General features: G+C 41.6%; 1 protein-coding gene across 1 annotated transcript; it reads right to left on the bottom strand.

The window, feature by feature from the left end:
- Positions 1-1069: 1069 nt before the first annotated feature.
- On the bottom strand, positions 1070-17288 carry LOC118085272 (uncharacterized). Its single transcript, XM_035115745.2, has 10 exons — positions 16746-17288; positions 15785-16039; positions 13672-13784; positions 11164-11383; positions 10437-10574; positions 9331-9465; positions 8106-8186; positions 7077-7189; positions 5965-6163; positions 1070-3651 (listed from the first exon to the last, which is right to left on the bottom strand). Exons 1-10 carry the CDS (start codon positions 17161-17163, stop codon positions 3437-3439), a joined length of 1887 nt encoding a protein of 628 aa, XP_034971636.2. The 5' UTR covers positions 17164-17288; the 3' UTR covers positions 1070-3436.
- Positions 17289-17507: the final 219 nt, after the last annotated feature.

The following is a 17507-nucleotide window of genomic DNA, read 5'->3' on the forward strand; positions in this document are numbered from 1 at the left end:
TAGAGACCAACTAAGTTTGTCATTGGTATGAGCTTTCATGTGCATGCACACTTCTTCAGAAAGCTCATACAAATGACAAACTTAGTTGGTCTCTAAGGTGATACTGGAAGGAATTTTTTTATTTTGTTATAAATTTACATGTTTTAAATTGAATTTATTTTATAATGCATTTAAAATGTTATAATGCCTATATTATCAAAATGAAATATGTAGTTCATCTGTTATGTTTTGAAATGAATCGGTATTTAGACCGCTACTGTAATAGTGCATTTGAATTTATTGCTGTTGTGTTCTGAGCCACTAGGGCACATTTATGTGGAAATGCAGAATACAAATTGAAATAATGAAAATAAATTAAAAGATATGATGAATGCAGTCTTGCAAGCGCAGAGTATGATCCATATAGGACGGTGGCTACTATAAGTCACCATTGGCCAAATAGCTGTATGCCTGAATATGTCTGGTTTCCAATCCTATTACTGTTATCAAATAACAGCTTAAATAACACAGACAGAATCCAGAGAAAAATGTCCTGATAACACTTTACTAAGCAAACTGAATAAAAACAATGTATAGTTTGGCTTCCTGTGTCATGTGAATCAAGCCATAGGTAGATAAAAAGCAGTGTTTTTTTCTGGGGGGGGAGGTGGGGGAACTCACTATAATTTTTTAGGGGGGTTGTTTGTTGAGAGCCCAGTTGCAGTGTCAAACACACACACACACACACACACACACACACACACACACACACACACACGGGCAGTGGCTAAATGTAAGATGTGATTAATAAACTCAAGCAGACAATGATCTGGATTAGAAATGGCCACAACTTTGTTCATTACCAGACAAAAAAAACCCCCAATAATTTAATTTAAAAGTGGTAAGGGAATTCAGTTTCCCCAAGTTCCTGCTAAAAAAAGACCCTGATAAAAAGTAACAAGGCTACTTTTTATACTTCAGGCATAGAGGTAGGATAGTAAAATCATGGGTCTTTGTACATTTACACAGTCACACTCAAAAATTAAGTCCTGACAAAACATACTATAGTAAAAATAATATTTTTATTTGCCACAGTTTCATGAAAAGAAATACGTCTCTAGTAGCATTAAAATAAATATTACTATACAAATTCAAGTCTGGTATATAATAAAATAGGGTATTTTGCTTAATTTAATCTCAGTCTGGTTTCAAAGAACACTAACAAGCAACAGGCATTGACATTACTATTAACATTACCGTATATTTTAATCTCCATGTTCAATACGCGGGTTTCAAGCAAGTCTATATTTACTAAACTTTTTTTTTTTGAGGAACATGTAAAAGAAATGTGTCTCAGGTAGGCTCAAAATAAATATTATTGTAAAAATTCAAGTCTGATGCAGCATATATAGCAGCACATTGCTTATTTTACTTCAATCTGTTTTCTAATCCCATTAAAAAGCAGCCTCCATATAAATTACTATTAATCTTCATATGCAGTGTGCAATAATCAAGTCTGTGTTTGCTGAGCTAATTTAACCATGTTCAAGAGTTCGAATGATTAAAAATGTATCTTTCACAGCTTGCGCACTGCCTAAAAATAATGCAGGCATATTAATATTGCCTGTTTGCCCGTGCTAATTCCATTTATTGTGGAATAAATAAGTTTATTTGAAGATCGGGAGTATTGCTTACCTATTTTCAAGTTCCATTAGCTGCACAGGCTTCCATGGAGATGTTGGCAATTTATTCCTGATTGGGGTTCATGCGTGACAAAGGATGCCGTATGAGATGGAAATGCCCACATCCATCACTCCTAGTGCCCCTCTGCTGGGCTGGAGCCATGCAAGCACTCATCAAGCTGATAGCTGGAGCTGCCCACTCTGACTGCCCTGTTTTGCAGGTAGGGGAACTGAGTTGGCACATTCTCTCACACACAGTGGGTGAGCCCAGCCATACCCTTCCATCTGATCAATCCTGCCCAAACTGACAGCCTCGGTCCAGTATACCTGAAGGAGCGTCTCTACCCCCATCGTTCTGCCCAGACACTGAGGTCCAGCACCGAGGGCCTTCTGGCGGTTCCCTCATTGCGAGAAGCCAAGTTACAGGGAACCAGGCAGAGGGCCTTCTCGGTAGTGGCGCCCGCCCTGTGGAACGCCCTCCCATCAGATGTCAAAGAGAAAAACAGCTACCAGATTTTTAGAAGACATCTGAAGGCAGCTCTGTTTAGGGAGGCTTTTAATGTTTAATAGATTATTTTATTTCATTTTTCTGTTGGAAGAGTGGCTGGGGAAACCCAGCCAGATGGTCGGGGTATAAATAATAATATATTATTATTATTATTATTATTATTATTATTATTATTATTATTATTATTATTATTTACCAACAGTCCTAGAAGGGAATTCATCCTGATTGTAGGGGAGGCTAGGTTATGCCAGCTATTTAATGAGCATTCATTCTGATCTGTTTGAGTTGGCTATCTTCAACCTTTTCAGACCCAAGTTTCACTTTTAACCCCAACATGCATCTACAGACCTATTTCTTAATATTTTACCATATATTTGCATGGCAGTAGTGCTCCTCTTGCAACCCACCTTTGATCAGGCCATGCCTCATTGGTGGCTCCTGACCCGCCAGTTGAAGACTACTGGCCTACAGTGCATTTTCCTGTCACTTTCCAGTCTTTGGGGGAAGCAAGTTTGTTGAGCAAGGCATCCCAATGAATTATAATGTGCAATTCGAATTTGCCAGTGTGTGACTGAACGCCACCTGAAAACAGTGACAGTCTGGAAAAACCTTCACATGCAAGGTATGCATGCAACCCACTGCTGAGCATAAGGATGACATGATTTTCCAGCAAATATGGGGTGTGGGTCCATAGATTTTTCACAGAAGCAATCACAGCATAGTCCTATAGAATATGAATCAAAAGCACTTTTCTTTATGCTTAAAGTTTGGTTTACAATGGCAAGGTTTTGCACCAACATGTCACAATAGAATTGCTCCTGCTTTGCAGAACTAAAAAGAAGAAAGGAAAGTATATGGCAAATTCTTCAATGCAATCACTGTGTGTGGGGGGGGGGGACTCTGAAAGGCATTCTGGGCTGTCTGGAGTCCAAAACCATTTCCCGAAGATTCAGTTGAATGCAAAAGTAAACCGAGTCTGAAAATGTGAAATGCTTGAAAATATCCAATATCTTTTATCTTGAAGTTCCCATTGAGATTTCTAGTCCTGATGAAGTGTCCCTTTGATGCAACGCTGAGTTCTGTTTCTTCAGATCTTGCCCTATTCCCTTGAACAAACAGGGGAATTCCACTAAGTCACATCCGTTCTAAGTTCTACTCAGACTCAGATTCTACTGGCATTCATCTTTTGTTCTGGTTAGTTTGTTTTCTAACAACAATGCAAACTTCAGAGTTAAAATATGCCACAGTTGGGAGGCAACTGAGACACTCACAAGTTCTGAAAAGCAAACTTCCCCATGGGTCCTTGAGGTTCGATAATATATTTGCCCGTTTTTTTCTTCATATAAAGCCATACTGCAACCATCAGCACAATAGATATCAACGCAATGCTAAAAAGCACTGCAAGGACAATGACTCCTGTTTTCCAGGCTGAAATGTCTTCCGTTGGCTTCAGATCTTCCACTTGCTGGGATGTGGCAATTGCTGAAAGTATATTGTGGAAACAAAAAATTAGCCTAGCTTAAAGTACTGCAACCTTTCAGAAGTGCTGAAACTAGCAGAGCTGGTCCAAGACATTTTGCTGCCTGAGGCCAAACAGCAAACGGTGCCCCAATGCCAAAAAGTCAAGGTGTATGGAATCTAAGGCAGTCAAGTCCTTTTGGCACTTGAGCCATTCAATCCTACATGTGCCTCTCCCTTGAAGCTATAATAAATAAATAACAGTTGGCTGCTCTTTCATGAAAGTCAGCTGTCATAGGTGGCTGCCACACATTACTTCATGGTAGGGTTGGCCCAAATTAGCACAAGTCACTGGATGCTATTTTTTCCACAGCATCGTAGGAAATTTTCTCAGGGAGCACTAGACCTTGTTAATGCTAACTTTTTACTCGTGACACCTCAAGTGTTACTTTATTTTATTAGGCCTGCAGGCAGATATTTTTAACTACTTATAGGCAAGAGAGTAACCAGCTTTCAATCAGATTGAATGTGCCACAATGAATATGGAAAAGATAGCACAACATTTAGGCCCTATGTTTGGGGGTGGTTTTTCTAAGTTGGTGGATTCTTGAAGTCTCTGGAAATTAATTTGCCACGAAACAGCCAAACTACTGGTAAGCTACATGTAACCAGCAGAGGATGGTAAGGAGATGTGCCACTGCAGACCTGCCCCTGGACCCAGCAAATGGCATTGCTCCCATGACCTGGGATGGTGAGGAGGGAGGTTTGGGTTGTTTTGCATTACTTTTTCCAGTGCAACTGACACACTGTCCCTCCCCGCCAACACGTCCTTCGTGTTACAGTGAGCATGCAATTATCCACTGTTGCCAGTATTTTCTTTGCTAAATAGCAGGTGGCTGCTCTTGCTACAGTCCTGGTCTAGATTTTTGCCCCATTCCTGTGCCTACTGTTTGCCCTGGTAGGATGGCTTGATCAGAATCAGGATTGCAGCAGGGTCAAAGGGGTTAAAATCCCCTCTTGGGGTTTTCTTCCCTCCCATTCACCTCCTAGTTAGCACAGAAAAAGAAGGACCACATTTGTTAATTACATGCACAGCATAATGTGGCAAATGACCAAAGCTGGTTTTGCATGAGGAATTCTAACGTCATCAGTCTGTTATCTAGGTAAACACCTGTGCAAGTCTGAATCTGTCTTATGTACTGAGGTTTCGAAAGGTCTGAACATTTACTTTGGCTTCCACTGGACATCCTACCCGAAGGGGGAGGGAAACCCACTTGCTGCATACCTTGTGATTTTGAATTTGCATGCAAGACAATGCCCAGACATCAGAAGCAGTACAAAAAAACTGGGATATTATTTCTTGCCTAATCTCCCTGAACAAAGGATGGATCCTTCACATGACTGGACTCACTGCTAATAGAGAAAGAATGAAAGTACATATGAGAATGATGGACTAAAATCCAAGTAGCCATGGAAAGCTACAGTCCCTGGATTTTTCATTGCTTCTTAGAAACAGCAGGTTGTGTAGTAGCAAACAATGCAAAGACCACTCTTTCTGTTGGTAAAGCAGGAGTGATGCATGCAGGCAACCTGAGAGTGAAGCAATATTCCACTTTTCCTCAATCACTCCCCAAACCAGGTGAGGATGACAGCTGTGCTTCCTCTATGCCCCTTCAGGCTGCCAGCAAATATCTGCACATATAACCTGTTGGCCAACTGGAGCTGGGCAGTTCTAGAGTCTTCCCTTTAGTTAGGGCTTAAGAGGCAGTTATTTATGCCCTGTTTGGAGCCTAACACAGCCACACCACAAACAATCCATTTGGAAACAGAGGGTAGATTCCTCTTTGTACTAAAAGGATGGAAAGGAACTAGGTTCAGGGGACACAAGGGAGTGTATCCTCCAGTTCTGGTTACAGCCCCGCTGAAGATTCACTCTGTGGCAAGGAGGACTCCCGCTCTGCTGTGGAAAGCTCGGGTAGAATTGACCTTGGAAGACACCCATGAAAGGAGACAAAGGTTCCTTTCTGTGGTGAGATGGACTCCCTTTTCACAACTTAAAGGATCCTTGGGATTGCCCCTTCACCACTGAAAGCATAGGGCAAACTAGCCCCCGGTAAGATATGTTTTGTAGTATGTGTCCTCCAAACCTCAGTCACGCTTCCCAAATAATATTTTAAACAGGAAAAGGTTTGCCTCCTTGCTGCTGAACTGATCTGAAGGAGGCCTCGACAAGGGAGTACCCAGTCCTTTGGGAGGAAAGTCATGATGGAACTTGTCACGATGGACAATTTTGACTACATCAAGAGATATTTGTAGTGCCATGAACAACAAGATTACCTTTGACAGTTACAGCAGTCTCGTTATCAAGCATTTTTGTTACTACTTCTGTTAAATAATCTGTAAAAAATTTTGTTCCAATCCACTGTTGTCCATGCAGGAGAAATGCAAAATATGCATCCACACTTCCAGCTTGGTATCCCACCATTTCGATATTAAAGTTGTCGTCTCCGAGCTTCATTATCATTCCTTTAGAAATCTGAAAACATTTATATTTGTTCCAAACTGTCAATATGTAAGAAACGGGCAAGGCACCATCACTACTCCCACAAACTTTAACTCTTTTCACTTTTAAAAGAACAAATAAAAGAGACCATGAGATTGGTCTAAACAAAATGTATTTAACATTTCCAAAATGTTGTGCAATAAATAGCTGAAAGTTTCATATGTAAGAACTCGTATGTGACAGCAGTTCTTTGCCATACTGTACCAAGGTCTGCTAATCAAAGTCAGATGAGAAATGGTGGCTATGGGGCTGTAGTCAGTTTCCTACTGCACTCCTGCATATATGTATATATGCAGGTATATATTACCTACATATACAAGAACAAATCTATATTGAGTTACTACTGAACAGAGTTTCTAATAGCCTAATTGTTTGTGGGGTACCCTTGGGCAAGAAGCATAAAGGCATAGACACCCATTTTTTAATTATTACCATGGCTTTTCTAGTTTGAGACTTTTATTCTATGGTGCTTTTTACTGACCCCCAAAAGCAGGGCCGGCTCTAAGGCAAGGCTGGGTGGCGCAATGCGCCAGGCCACCAGGGGGCGCCGCGCTGCTGTGCCCGCGGCAGCCGCGCTGCGCCCACCTGACAGCCACACCGGGAAACGGGGTGGGGGGGTGCCGAAGGGATCTTTGCACCATGGAGCCAGGGCGCCAGATACGCTTAAGACGGCCTTGCCCTAAAAGTTCTAAATATTGCAGCACGTTGTTCGTTATGCTTTTAGGCTATGATTTTAAATATTCCCAATCTGATAATCTCAGATAGGGGGCACATTCTATTACTGCTGCTGTTGTGTATACTGGTTTGAAATAGATTTGCACATTGTGTTGAGGATGCTTCTTCAAAAGATAATGACTGCAACAAGGGATAATGTTAAAGAACTCACCGTTGTTCTGATTTTGTTAGACATATTCTTATAGATCTCACTTCCTGGATTATAAAGGTCAGGTGTAAAAATCTGGTTTTTGAATAAAATTCTGCAAGCAAATGATTGTTTGCCTGAAAAAGAAATGCAACATAATGAACACCTCAATCAGCTCTGAACTAGTTTTGCATGTTTCATTGGTTACAGCTCATGCCTGTCTGGAACAAGACAAACTACAACCCCAGGTTTGGATGTAATACTATGCCAAACTGTGTTGGGGCAGAATCAGCAGGATCAGGGGAGTGCAGGAGCTACAATCATGTCTATGAGAACCCCTCAATACTGACAGTAAGCCATCGTTTGACTTGCTTATTGCTTGCTTGCTTGCTTGCTTGCTTGCTTGCTTGCTTGCTTGCTTGCTTGCTTGCTTATTAGGTCAGCGTGAACAGCCTTCTAGTCTAGATCTATTACGACTGGATATGCAACTCCAGGTTACATTCTTATGCTTTTATTGGATTATTTTAATGGTGGTTGTGAACCAGCTAAAAGGACTGAAAAGTGAGCTGTTTGTTTATATGCTTAACAATTATAAATAAACATTTTATTTTTGCTCATGTGCTAAAAGATGTTGATGTGCCCAAAGAAACATGGTCTTAAACTTGCTAAGGAAAAAAACACATCATTGTAGAACTGTCAGAAGAGCACCCAACTTATTCAGGAACCCGCTGCCAGCCTCCCTGACCATTGGCCATGCTGGCAGGGGCTGATGGGAGTTGGTGTCCAATGGCATCTAGAGCAGGCATCCCCAAACTTCGGCCCTCCAGATGTTTTGGACTACAATTACCATCTTCCCTGACCACTGGTCCTGTTAGCTAGGGATCATGGGAGTTGTAGGCCAAAACATCTGGAGGGCCGCAGTTTGGGGATGCCTGATCTAGAGGTTCACAGGTTTCCCATTCCTGCTCTACAAAACATCATTTGCAGTTATGTATTTAGGCTATCTAATCTTACAGTGGCTAAAAAAATTCATAATACATATTTACAACATACCTGAACAGATGTCATGTTGTAAGGAAAGACACACAGTGGATTGCAAGCAAATATCAGGCGTGTTCAGACACAAGATGGGGTCTATAAAAGAAGCACAAAACCAAATTAATCAGTAGACATGTAAAAGATAAGATTCCTCCTCTTGCTGAACTGCCATTTCTATAACTGAAATATAAACTTCAAAATATGAAATGCAGCTCATGAAAGTTGTACTCCCTGCCTGATTTCGAAGAATAATACCAAAAGGCTTGTTGCATATCCTAATTCCAGTCCCAAATACACCCATTTCTGGAAATAGCAATTTAGGGGTGATCCATATGTACATCTGACACATGGCAGTCACTGGAAATCCATGTGCAGTTGCCCTAAGCATCACTGGTCACAGGAATATGCTTTTAGCACACTAGACCAAACCCACATTGACAGTAGTTTGTACCGATGTAAAGAATCCTATATAGCCACCCTCACATAGTACATGCAATATCAGCTCTACTAATTGAAGAGACACCAGGGATTGCCCTCCCTCTGGCATTGTATGGCTTCCCTATGCCAATGTCCACACATTAAGTGAGGACATCTGCAGAAGGAAAGCCTAAACTTGTCAACCTTTACATGCATAGGTTTCCCGTTTGAGACATCCAGATTCAGAGGACTTATGGGATAGGGGCAGCAGCATAGTCCCCCAGCCACTTCAACCCAGGAAACCCCTTTTGGCTGAGCAACATGTGAAGTGGGGGCTATAGCCTCTTGGCACCAACTCACAGAAATACAAGTAGTGCTTAGTAATTCAGAAACAGTGCTAGAATCTGGATCAAATTAGCCAGGGAGTATGCTTTTGAAACTACCTCCTATGATTCATCTGGCATTATGAAGGTCAACACCAGGGGTGATTTTTCTATCAAACAGACCTTCCTTGAACTAGCTTTAAATAAAGTCATGGCTCTGCCTACTGAACCTGTTGCAGAACAAACTCGTCGTGCGCTCCATTACACTTCATGTAACTCTAATGTGCCTTGAATGAACCACTGCAGCTGGAGAAATTTAGCCTGCATTGTGCTAAAAACAGGAATAGAAGGGCTTTCGAAAAAAGGGAATCCTGACAGCAGTGAGATGTGCACATGTGCATCCCATGACAAAGCGGTGAAGCTTAAACCTTAATCATTTAATTAGCCATACAGCTTTATAATTTTAATTATCATATCATGGGAAGGTCATATTTACTTACCTTGACACTCTATTCCAGGATTACTTGTATTCAGATCCATTATGCCTGGATAACATTGACATTTATAGCTGCCAATAGTGTTCTCACACACAGCCAACTTGGAACAGGTGTTATTTTCCTTGCATTCATTTATATCTGGAAGAGGGATGGGGTAAGAAACAATTGCAATATTCTGCTATAGGAATAAATTCTAGTGTTGAAGCAAATAAGGAATTTCATGTTCTATACATGCGGAAGAGTAGTCGTAATCCTCCAGGGGAAACTTTCAAAACTCTTGAAACCCTTCCCTATCTTTAGATGGGCCTGACTGTAAAAGACACATTTCCCTCTGCAGTTGGGACACAATGAGACTTTGGTTTCCTCTTCACTGGAGACCTTCAAAGCACTTGTTTATGGAAAAGCTCTCTTTCCTATGTCTGCAGAACAAGTGGGTTGGGAATCAGCGCTTTTACAGATTAAAACACAGGATGGTTTATTGGTATTTAGAGGCAATTCTCACTGAAATCTTTATAGTTTGCACACATGCAGACTATCCGCAGATGAAGTTTAACAGCCCAATGAGCCTACCAGCCCACAATAAAACTATATGCTAGACAAACTTTAGTTCCATCTTCAACCCAATAACAATAAAATTGCACTTCTTTTCATCTCTTCACTATTGAATCAAGGCAGATCAGCGTCACTTTCTTTCCTCTTTGTCATTTTTTTATAAAAAAAACACCTCCAGACAGTGGGTATTTTGTAGGAGGGATTCAAGCACATACTGAAACTTCAGGTTTACACATTTAAAATGAATTAAAGCACCCTGTACCCCTAGGGCAACAAATCCACTTTTAAAAAAAATCTGGACTTTTTCCAGTTTGGAAAGTGACAGGGAGATGCATTGAAAAGTATAGGATGAATGAAGGTTGAATGGGGGACATATAAACACCCTGCAAACAAATTAGGATGGATGTTCATTAGCATACAGCTGTGCCATAAACAAATCAGAATGAATCCTCATACAGTATAGATTGGATATAGCCTAGCCATTGTGTAATCTTTGGGCAAGCAAAGCAGGATGAATGCTGAATAAGCAGGCCCTCTGAAGAAACCCCCGTTCTTACCTTTGCATTGTCTTCCTGGCACCTGGGGACTCAGGTCCAAAAATCCTGGCTTACATTCGCATGAATAAGTTGTGCTTTGGGGGATGCAGTAGGCAAATTCAGAACAGCCATTGTTTTCCGGCTGACAGGCAGGGATTACTATCACAAATTTCAATGAAAGAGCAACAAAATTAATGCACAAAGAGCAACATAAAAGGCACGACAAGCGCTTATACGCATGCTGTCCTTTTTAAAGAGAAAGCACTTTCATTGGCATACAATATAATCCGTAATTTATTTACACACACAGAACTATGCCACCAAATGGATCTTTTAATGCCTGTCACTTGCTAGGGCTTATGGGAGCTAGGACCATCTGCAGGGCTACAGGTCCCCCAGTTGCTTCTGGAAAATATAAATGTTCAAATAAGCACGTCTTGTCCACTGTATGAGCACAGATTAATTGTGAAGCAGGCCAGGAAGGGCAATGCAGACTTGGCACATTTGCACTGGCTGAATCAAACATAAACTGACTGAAGAGCTAGGGCTAAGTGGGGATAGGCAGCACACATTTTGCGTTTAGACAGTCCCAGGTTTAGTCCCTGGTATCTCCCTGGAATAGGCTCCCGTCTGAACCCTAGACAGCCCCTGTCGGTCAGTATGGATACTACAGAGCAAGGTGAACCAATATTCTGACTTTATATGAGGAAGCTTCCTATGTTCCTATCATATAATAGAAAGACCATACCTTCTATGGAAGTCCGAGTGAGGTCTACATCCAGATGCCTGCTTTTGTTTAAGGCTTCGATTACAGCCCGTTCAACCTCATTGTGTGTTACATTTCTATCTGGAACCATTTCGATGATGAAGGTCACAATCACACTGCCGTTTCTAATCTCAGTTATTGTTATACGCATTTTCCCAGAATCTACTAATGCTCTCAACGAAGGCGGCAAGTTGTTTCTTATCTGTAAAAGTGGCAGGTTTGAGATTATTTTCTTTGCGTTGCATAATATTCAGAATAATTTGTTTATCATTTCTTCCGATAAATGTTGGATCTCAGACTGTCAACAGCCAAAAGTCTGGCCTTAGGCAGGTTTGTACCAAAGAATAGAAAATAAAAGCATTCTTTCCGGCCTCACATTGGAAAATGGATTGCATAGGTGGGCCCCTGGAGTTTGTTGGACTTCAATTTCCATCATCCCCAGACGGCATGGCCATTGGTAAGGGGTGATGGGGGCTGTATGCCAACATTGTCTGAAGGGCGAAGGTTCAACACAGGCCTAAAATTTGCAAGTTCTTTACCACTCTGTCTTGGTTTTAGACTTTTTGAAAAATTATCCAAATTCTGCTGGATGCTCCAACTTGGTGCAACATCCTTGAATCTAAGGAGCTGCTGACTTTTGTTCTCCCGAGTCCCATACCATATCTCTCACAGCCCACTAGATTCCTCCCAAGCGTATTTTTCTTTCCTGTTGTCTGAGGCTTCCTTGTCTCAGGCAGCAAACAAAAAATCAAGTTTCCTGGGCCTTACTTCTGATTAGACATTATGTAGTTGTTGTTATTACAGTCATACCTTGTGTTGCGTTTTTGGCTCAGGAATGTGGCAAACCCGGAAGTGTATACTTCTGGGTTTCGCTGTGTGTGCGCATGCAGAAGCGTTCTGCGCGCTTCGCACATGTGCAGAAGCACTTTATCACACTCTGCACTTTTGCAGAAGTGCCACTCTAGTTGCGGACTTTTCGGGGTGCGAACAACACCCCAGAACAGATCGTGTCTGCAACTAGAGGTACCACTGTACTATTATTAGTAGTAGTAGTAGTAGTAGTAGTAATAAAAATAAATTAATTGCTTTGTTAGCCATCTAATACCATATGGCATCTAGGTAGCTTTCTACACATCCAAAAATTGAAAACAATAACCATAAATAACAAATATTATAACATTACAAAATCAAGCCAACCTCCAAAAGCCACAAACTATTATTGACAGCTGTGACAGACAGCTGAGCTAGACCAGAGTCTGGTGATGCAGTACCTCAGAACTCCACCAGAGTTCTGGAGCCTCTCTCTGACTGGCTACCAAGACAGTGAGCCAGAAGTGGGCAGAGACAGTACTTTGGGAGGGAAAATAAAAGGAGCCGTTTCTAAGAGAGTGTGGCGATAGAGAGAACAGGAGAGAGAGAGAGAGAGAGAGAGAGAGAGAGAGAGAGAGAGAGAGAGAGAGAGAGAGAGAGAGAGAGAGAGAGGAGAGTTGGTTCTGTGTGTATAACATCCACTCTGAGGAAATTATCTACAGCAAGAGAAGGGAGTCTCTGAGCTTAAGATAGAAAGACAGTGCTTTGTGTCTTGTGAGAATATTCAGACAGCAGTTAACTGGAGGGCTGAGTTTGAGCAAGGAGAGGCAGAAGCTGTGAGGATACAGTCTGTTTGGGTCTCATTTCAGTCAGTAGGGGAGAGATCTTCTAGAAAGGGAAGACTGCCAAACCAGTTAAGAAGGGTGTGGTGAATTCCCTGGGTCTGTTATACTGCTAGAAGTACCTCAGGATTGTGATTGACAGAAGGTTGGGAAGCTGACAGAAAGTACCACCTTCTTTCAAGCATTCTCTTCCATGAAATGGTAATCATGTGGAGGGGGGTGGAGCCATGTCTGTTAATGCTGTCCCTGCCAGCCCTGCTGGAGATAACTTATGTAAGGGGGTGCCAGCTGAATATGTGCAAGCTCACCCCAACTCTGCATGTGGGTGGAAGAGGCGAGGATAGCAGGGCCCAGTTTGCATTCCATGCAATTGCAAGGGTGTGGTGGGAAATGGCTGAAAGAAATCAAGTCTGCCCAATCTGTCAGTCTTTGACTCGGGGAAGCACATAGTCATAGCTGTGCCATGGAAAGGGGGACTTAACATTACTCTGCTGAGGATCAGTAAGAGAGCACTGAAAATATGGACATACTCCTGCCCAGGCCAGAACAGAGGGCCTGCGATTTTGAGGGGGCCTACCCTGAGTCCTCTGGTAGAGGCAAAGGAGAAGGTGTTGGTAACAATGATTGAAATGGGGCCTAAATTCGCCATCTGGCCTGCACAAACCCTGGTCGAGGGAAATGTGAATCTTTTAAGTCCCATTGGATTCTAAAGAACCATCAAGCTCATTCTTAGGTCAGTTTCACTGAAATCAATGGGGCTTTAAAAATGCTTGACTTGGGTTATGCTCAGTGCTTTTAACTAATTACTTTTCATTTTTAAAAATGCTGCAGATGATACCTCTTCGGTGATATTTTTTCGAAGCTCCTGAAACTCAGTACTTGATGTGTTGCTGAACTGAGGTATGTAATTCTTATTTGTAATCCTGGCTGTTCCACGATAGGCTGTGGCTTCTATGAGGAATAAGAGAACCAGTTAGTTAATAGTATAGGTAACATTTATAGTAGAATACTTATGCTGTTGTTGTTGCTGCTGCTGCTGCTGTTCTTCCAAATAGATAAACTAAGATTCATTAGTTCTGAGGTCCTTAAGGACAATGTGAAACAAATGAAAGAAACTATCTTTTTTCATTTAGACTGAAAATGCACATTTACTTGAGAGCAAATCCCACTGAACATAGTGGATCTTATGTCCAAATAAACATGCATAGGATTTATTATTTGTCTGTTTACTTACTTATTTAAAATATTTATATCCCACCTTCCCAACAAAATGTTCAAGGCTGCCTACAACAGGTATTAAAATACAAAAATATAAATAAATTTAAAGCACCAAAAAAAGGACAGAAATTGCATATAAAATAACTTTTTAAAAGATTCCATATGCCAGGAAAGCCAAATGCCTGTCCAGAAGGTATTAGGACATTAATTCTTAAGGCTGCAGCCCTATTTCACTTACCTAGGAGTAAGCCTTATCCATAAAACTCCATAGGATTTTTAAAACTGATTCTTATAACACATTTAATTAAGAAAGAACATTAAAATACAATAACCATTAATGCATCCATCTTAATTTAAACATAGAAATCAATGTGTGCCATCCAAATGTCCAGATATTCACATGAATTTGATAAGAAGCATATTCAAATGTAGCAAGGGGGTAAGCTCCACAGAGCATTTCATAATAGATGGTGAGTGTTTATCCTTCCAGGCTCAAAGTATGACTCTCTTGGTGACTGTGAAGGCTTGCAAAATCCTCTTTTCTTGTCCTGTCATTAATCCCCATACTACAGGGATATACAGTAATTGTGGAAGGGGACTGTTGTTTTTGCTTTGTTATGTATTTTATGTTTTCATTTTATATTTTTATGTCGTGAACTGTCCTATGAACTTTGGATGAAGGGTGGTATATAAATTTTAATAACAATAACAATATACTACTACTACTAATCATAATAATAGAAAAGTACATGGACATCCACATATAGCAAGGATTTTGCCAATAGAAAACTTAAATGGAAAACGTCAGACCAAAGTGAATATATCATTGGACATCCTCCCCAGCCCCCTGTTGGCCATATGAAGTAGTCCACTGTGAGACCCAGGGTGGTGTAGTACTTAGAGTGTTGGACTAGGACCTGGGAGACCAGTGTTCAAACCCCTACCCTATATGTCTCCCTAAGCTTCTTGGAGGAAAAATGTAAATAAAAGAATCAAAAATACTGATATACATGCACAAGATTCCTCCTCACAGGGGGAAATCCACAGCCAGTTATGAGTCCATCTCATGATGCATCTGTATGTGCATTGGACTGCTTCACACAGCAGCCAAACAAGCCATCAACTAGCTCGCCAGGCTCAGTCTTCTTGCCAGACAAAGCTGTGTGCAACATTGGGATGTCAGGGATTCCCATGAAGAAAGCAGTGAGCAATGAGAGATATCCTGGGTTGTCCCATTACATGAGCTAACCCACCTAATGCACCAAAAAGACAGAAAAGGGAAATTCACAAATGGCTGAAGATTAATTCCCTATTCATATTTTGGGTTTTCCTTTCGGGACACTGTTTGAATGAAGGCTAGCGCTGAGCAAAATTTATCAGAATACTGTCTGGTACTGTATAAAGGTAAAGGGACCCCTGACCATTAGGTCCAGTCATGACCGACTCTGGGGTTGTGGCACTCATCTCGCTTTATTGGCCGAGGGAGCTGGCGTACAGCTTCCAGTTCATGTGGCCAGCATGACTAAGCCGCTTCTGCCGAAAACAGAGCAGCGCACAGAAACTCCGTTTACCTTCCCGCTGTAGTGGTACCTATTTATCTACTTGCACTTTGACATGCTTTCAAACTGCTAGGTTGGCAGGAGCAGGGACCGAACAACAGGAGCTCATCCCGTCGCTGGTACTGTATACATTACTACAATAAAGCAAATGTAGATGGATAATTGAGATAATACCTGTCCGAACCATCACAGAGGAACTGAAATTCTTACTGCAACTCCACACCTCCACAGTAACTGTATACAAATCACCCGGAGAAAGGTTTTCAAATATCATCCTGGTGTCATCTGTGACTGTTTTATTTATAACTGTGTTATCTGCCATGAGAGACACAGTATAAGGGCTATCCCTTCTCACACTCTGAAGAAACCAGTGGAATTGTATCACTTGGCTTGTTACTTTTTGAAGTTGAATGTAGAAAGCATCCACAGCTAAACAAAACAAAAACAAAAACACACATCTGATGTCAAAGGTGCATTTCAACAACTCTGGAAATATTCACAAAAAGTTCAAGATTGTTATGGGGGGAATATGTTATTTTGCTGAGTTTCTGCTATGGTTGAATTCTCACACTCACTTCATAAAAGTAAATTCAGTGAATAAATGGTAAATTCTAGCTTTAATAAGCCTTCCAGAAACAGCAGAAACCAGAAAAAGGGGGGGGGGGAATATAAAGAGATTCTGGGGAACTATATCACAGTATCACAATCGAGCCATGTAGACTATTCCATTACATTACATTCCCTCCTTCACTATTTTTCTACCATCTACCTACGAAAGTAAGTAAGCATTCCATGATCAGGAAGCATTCATCAATGAATTTAAAATTTTGTTCCAAGGATCTTTTATTCCACAGCATATACAAATAAAGAGATTAAACATGCAAGATAAGAAATTCAGCCTCCCTGAGGATGGTGCAGTCTGACCCATATAAGGGCTGGGGGGAGAAAACAAGAGTGATATTTCTGTAAAATAAAAAATGAAAAAAGATACATATTCTGATTGTGGAAATTAAGAAAAAGACAAGAAATTAAATGGAACTGTAAATTAAAATATAATTTGGGGGGAAATGGTGGTGGTACAAATGTGATAAACAGTTTTTAAAAAATCAAATATAAAGAAATCTAAAACACTCACAGCATTCTTCAGGCATTTTGGTAGAGGGTACTGGGTGGGGTGTTTTCACAGAAGAGAATACCTCTGGCTTGTGGGTTGTAACTGAAAAGACACTTAGAGATGTTCGGGCCAAGGTTCTGTAAACTACTGTACTTTGTGTGAGAGAAGCATTAATAATAATATGTGAAGAGGATGTAGAAGAGGTCTGAGTGCTTTTCAAAGAAGTACTGGATGAAGCCGTAACGGAGGCACTGGAAGCCAGGCCAGCAGACCGAGTGGGATGTGGGCTCTCTGTTGCTACTGCTGCTTCGGAGCTGTTGTCAGCAATGTGGGTTGTCCTGGAGAATACATTTGTCCGAGAGACGACTGGAGATGTTTCTGAAGTAACGTGCTCTGTGGTGGTCAGCTGAGGCACCGCTTCAGAGCTGGAGGATGCCATGGTGCCGGAGGGTGCAGATGATATGACAGACGCTGTCGTGGAAGAAGAAGTTAATTCCAGCTTTCCTGTTCCCGTACTTGAAAAGCCGACCGGTGTTGTGGCTGAGGTGCTGGGTCCCGCTGAGCTTTCTGTCCCGGAATAATTAGCCGTCAGGTGGGAAGAGGTTGCAGAGTCCTCCACCTGTGGAGAACTTGAGCTTCTGGAGAAGGATGCGGCAGGGGAACCGGTGGCCCCAGCCATGCTTGTGGCTGGTGTTGCACGGCTCTGACCGCCACGGGTGCTTGCAGCGGCCGAGGACGCGGTCTCTTCAGTCGGGCTGGCTGCATTCGTAGTGGTGGTCATCA

This window comes from Zootoca vivipara, chromosome 4 (genome assembly GCF_963506605.1).
Source record: "Zootoca vivipara chromosome 4, rZooViv1.1, whole genome shotgun sequence".
In the NCBI taxonomy this organism is placed as follows: Eukaryota; Metazoa; Chordata; class Lepidosauria; order Squamata; family Lacertidae; genus Zootoca; species Zootoca vivipara.

What these genes read in the sequence shown, in the direction of transcription:
- LOC118085272 (XM_035115745.2), bottom strand. Translation starts at nt 17,163, where the DNA reads ATGGCATCCTCCAGCTCTGAAGCGGTGCCTCAGCTGACCACCACAGAG. An exon ending in GAAAAAATATCACCGAAGAG is followed by an intron (nt 11,384 to 13,671) that starts GTATCATCTGCA and finishes CCACTTTTACAG; the next exon opens with ATAAGAAACAACTTGCCGCC. An exon ending in CACTCGGACTTCCATAGAAG is followed by an intron (nt 10,575 to 11,163) that starts GTATGGTCTTTC and finishes AATTTGTGATAG; the next exon opens with TAATCCCTGCCTGTCAGCCG.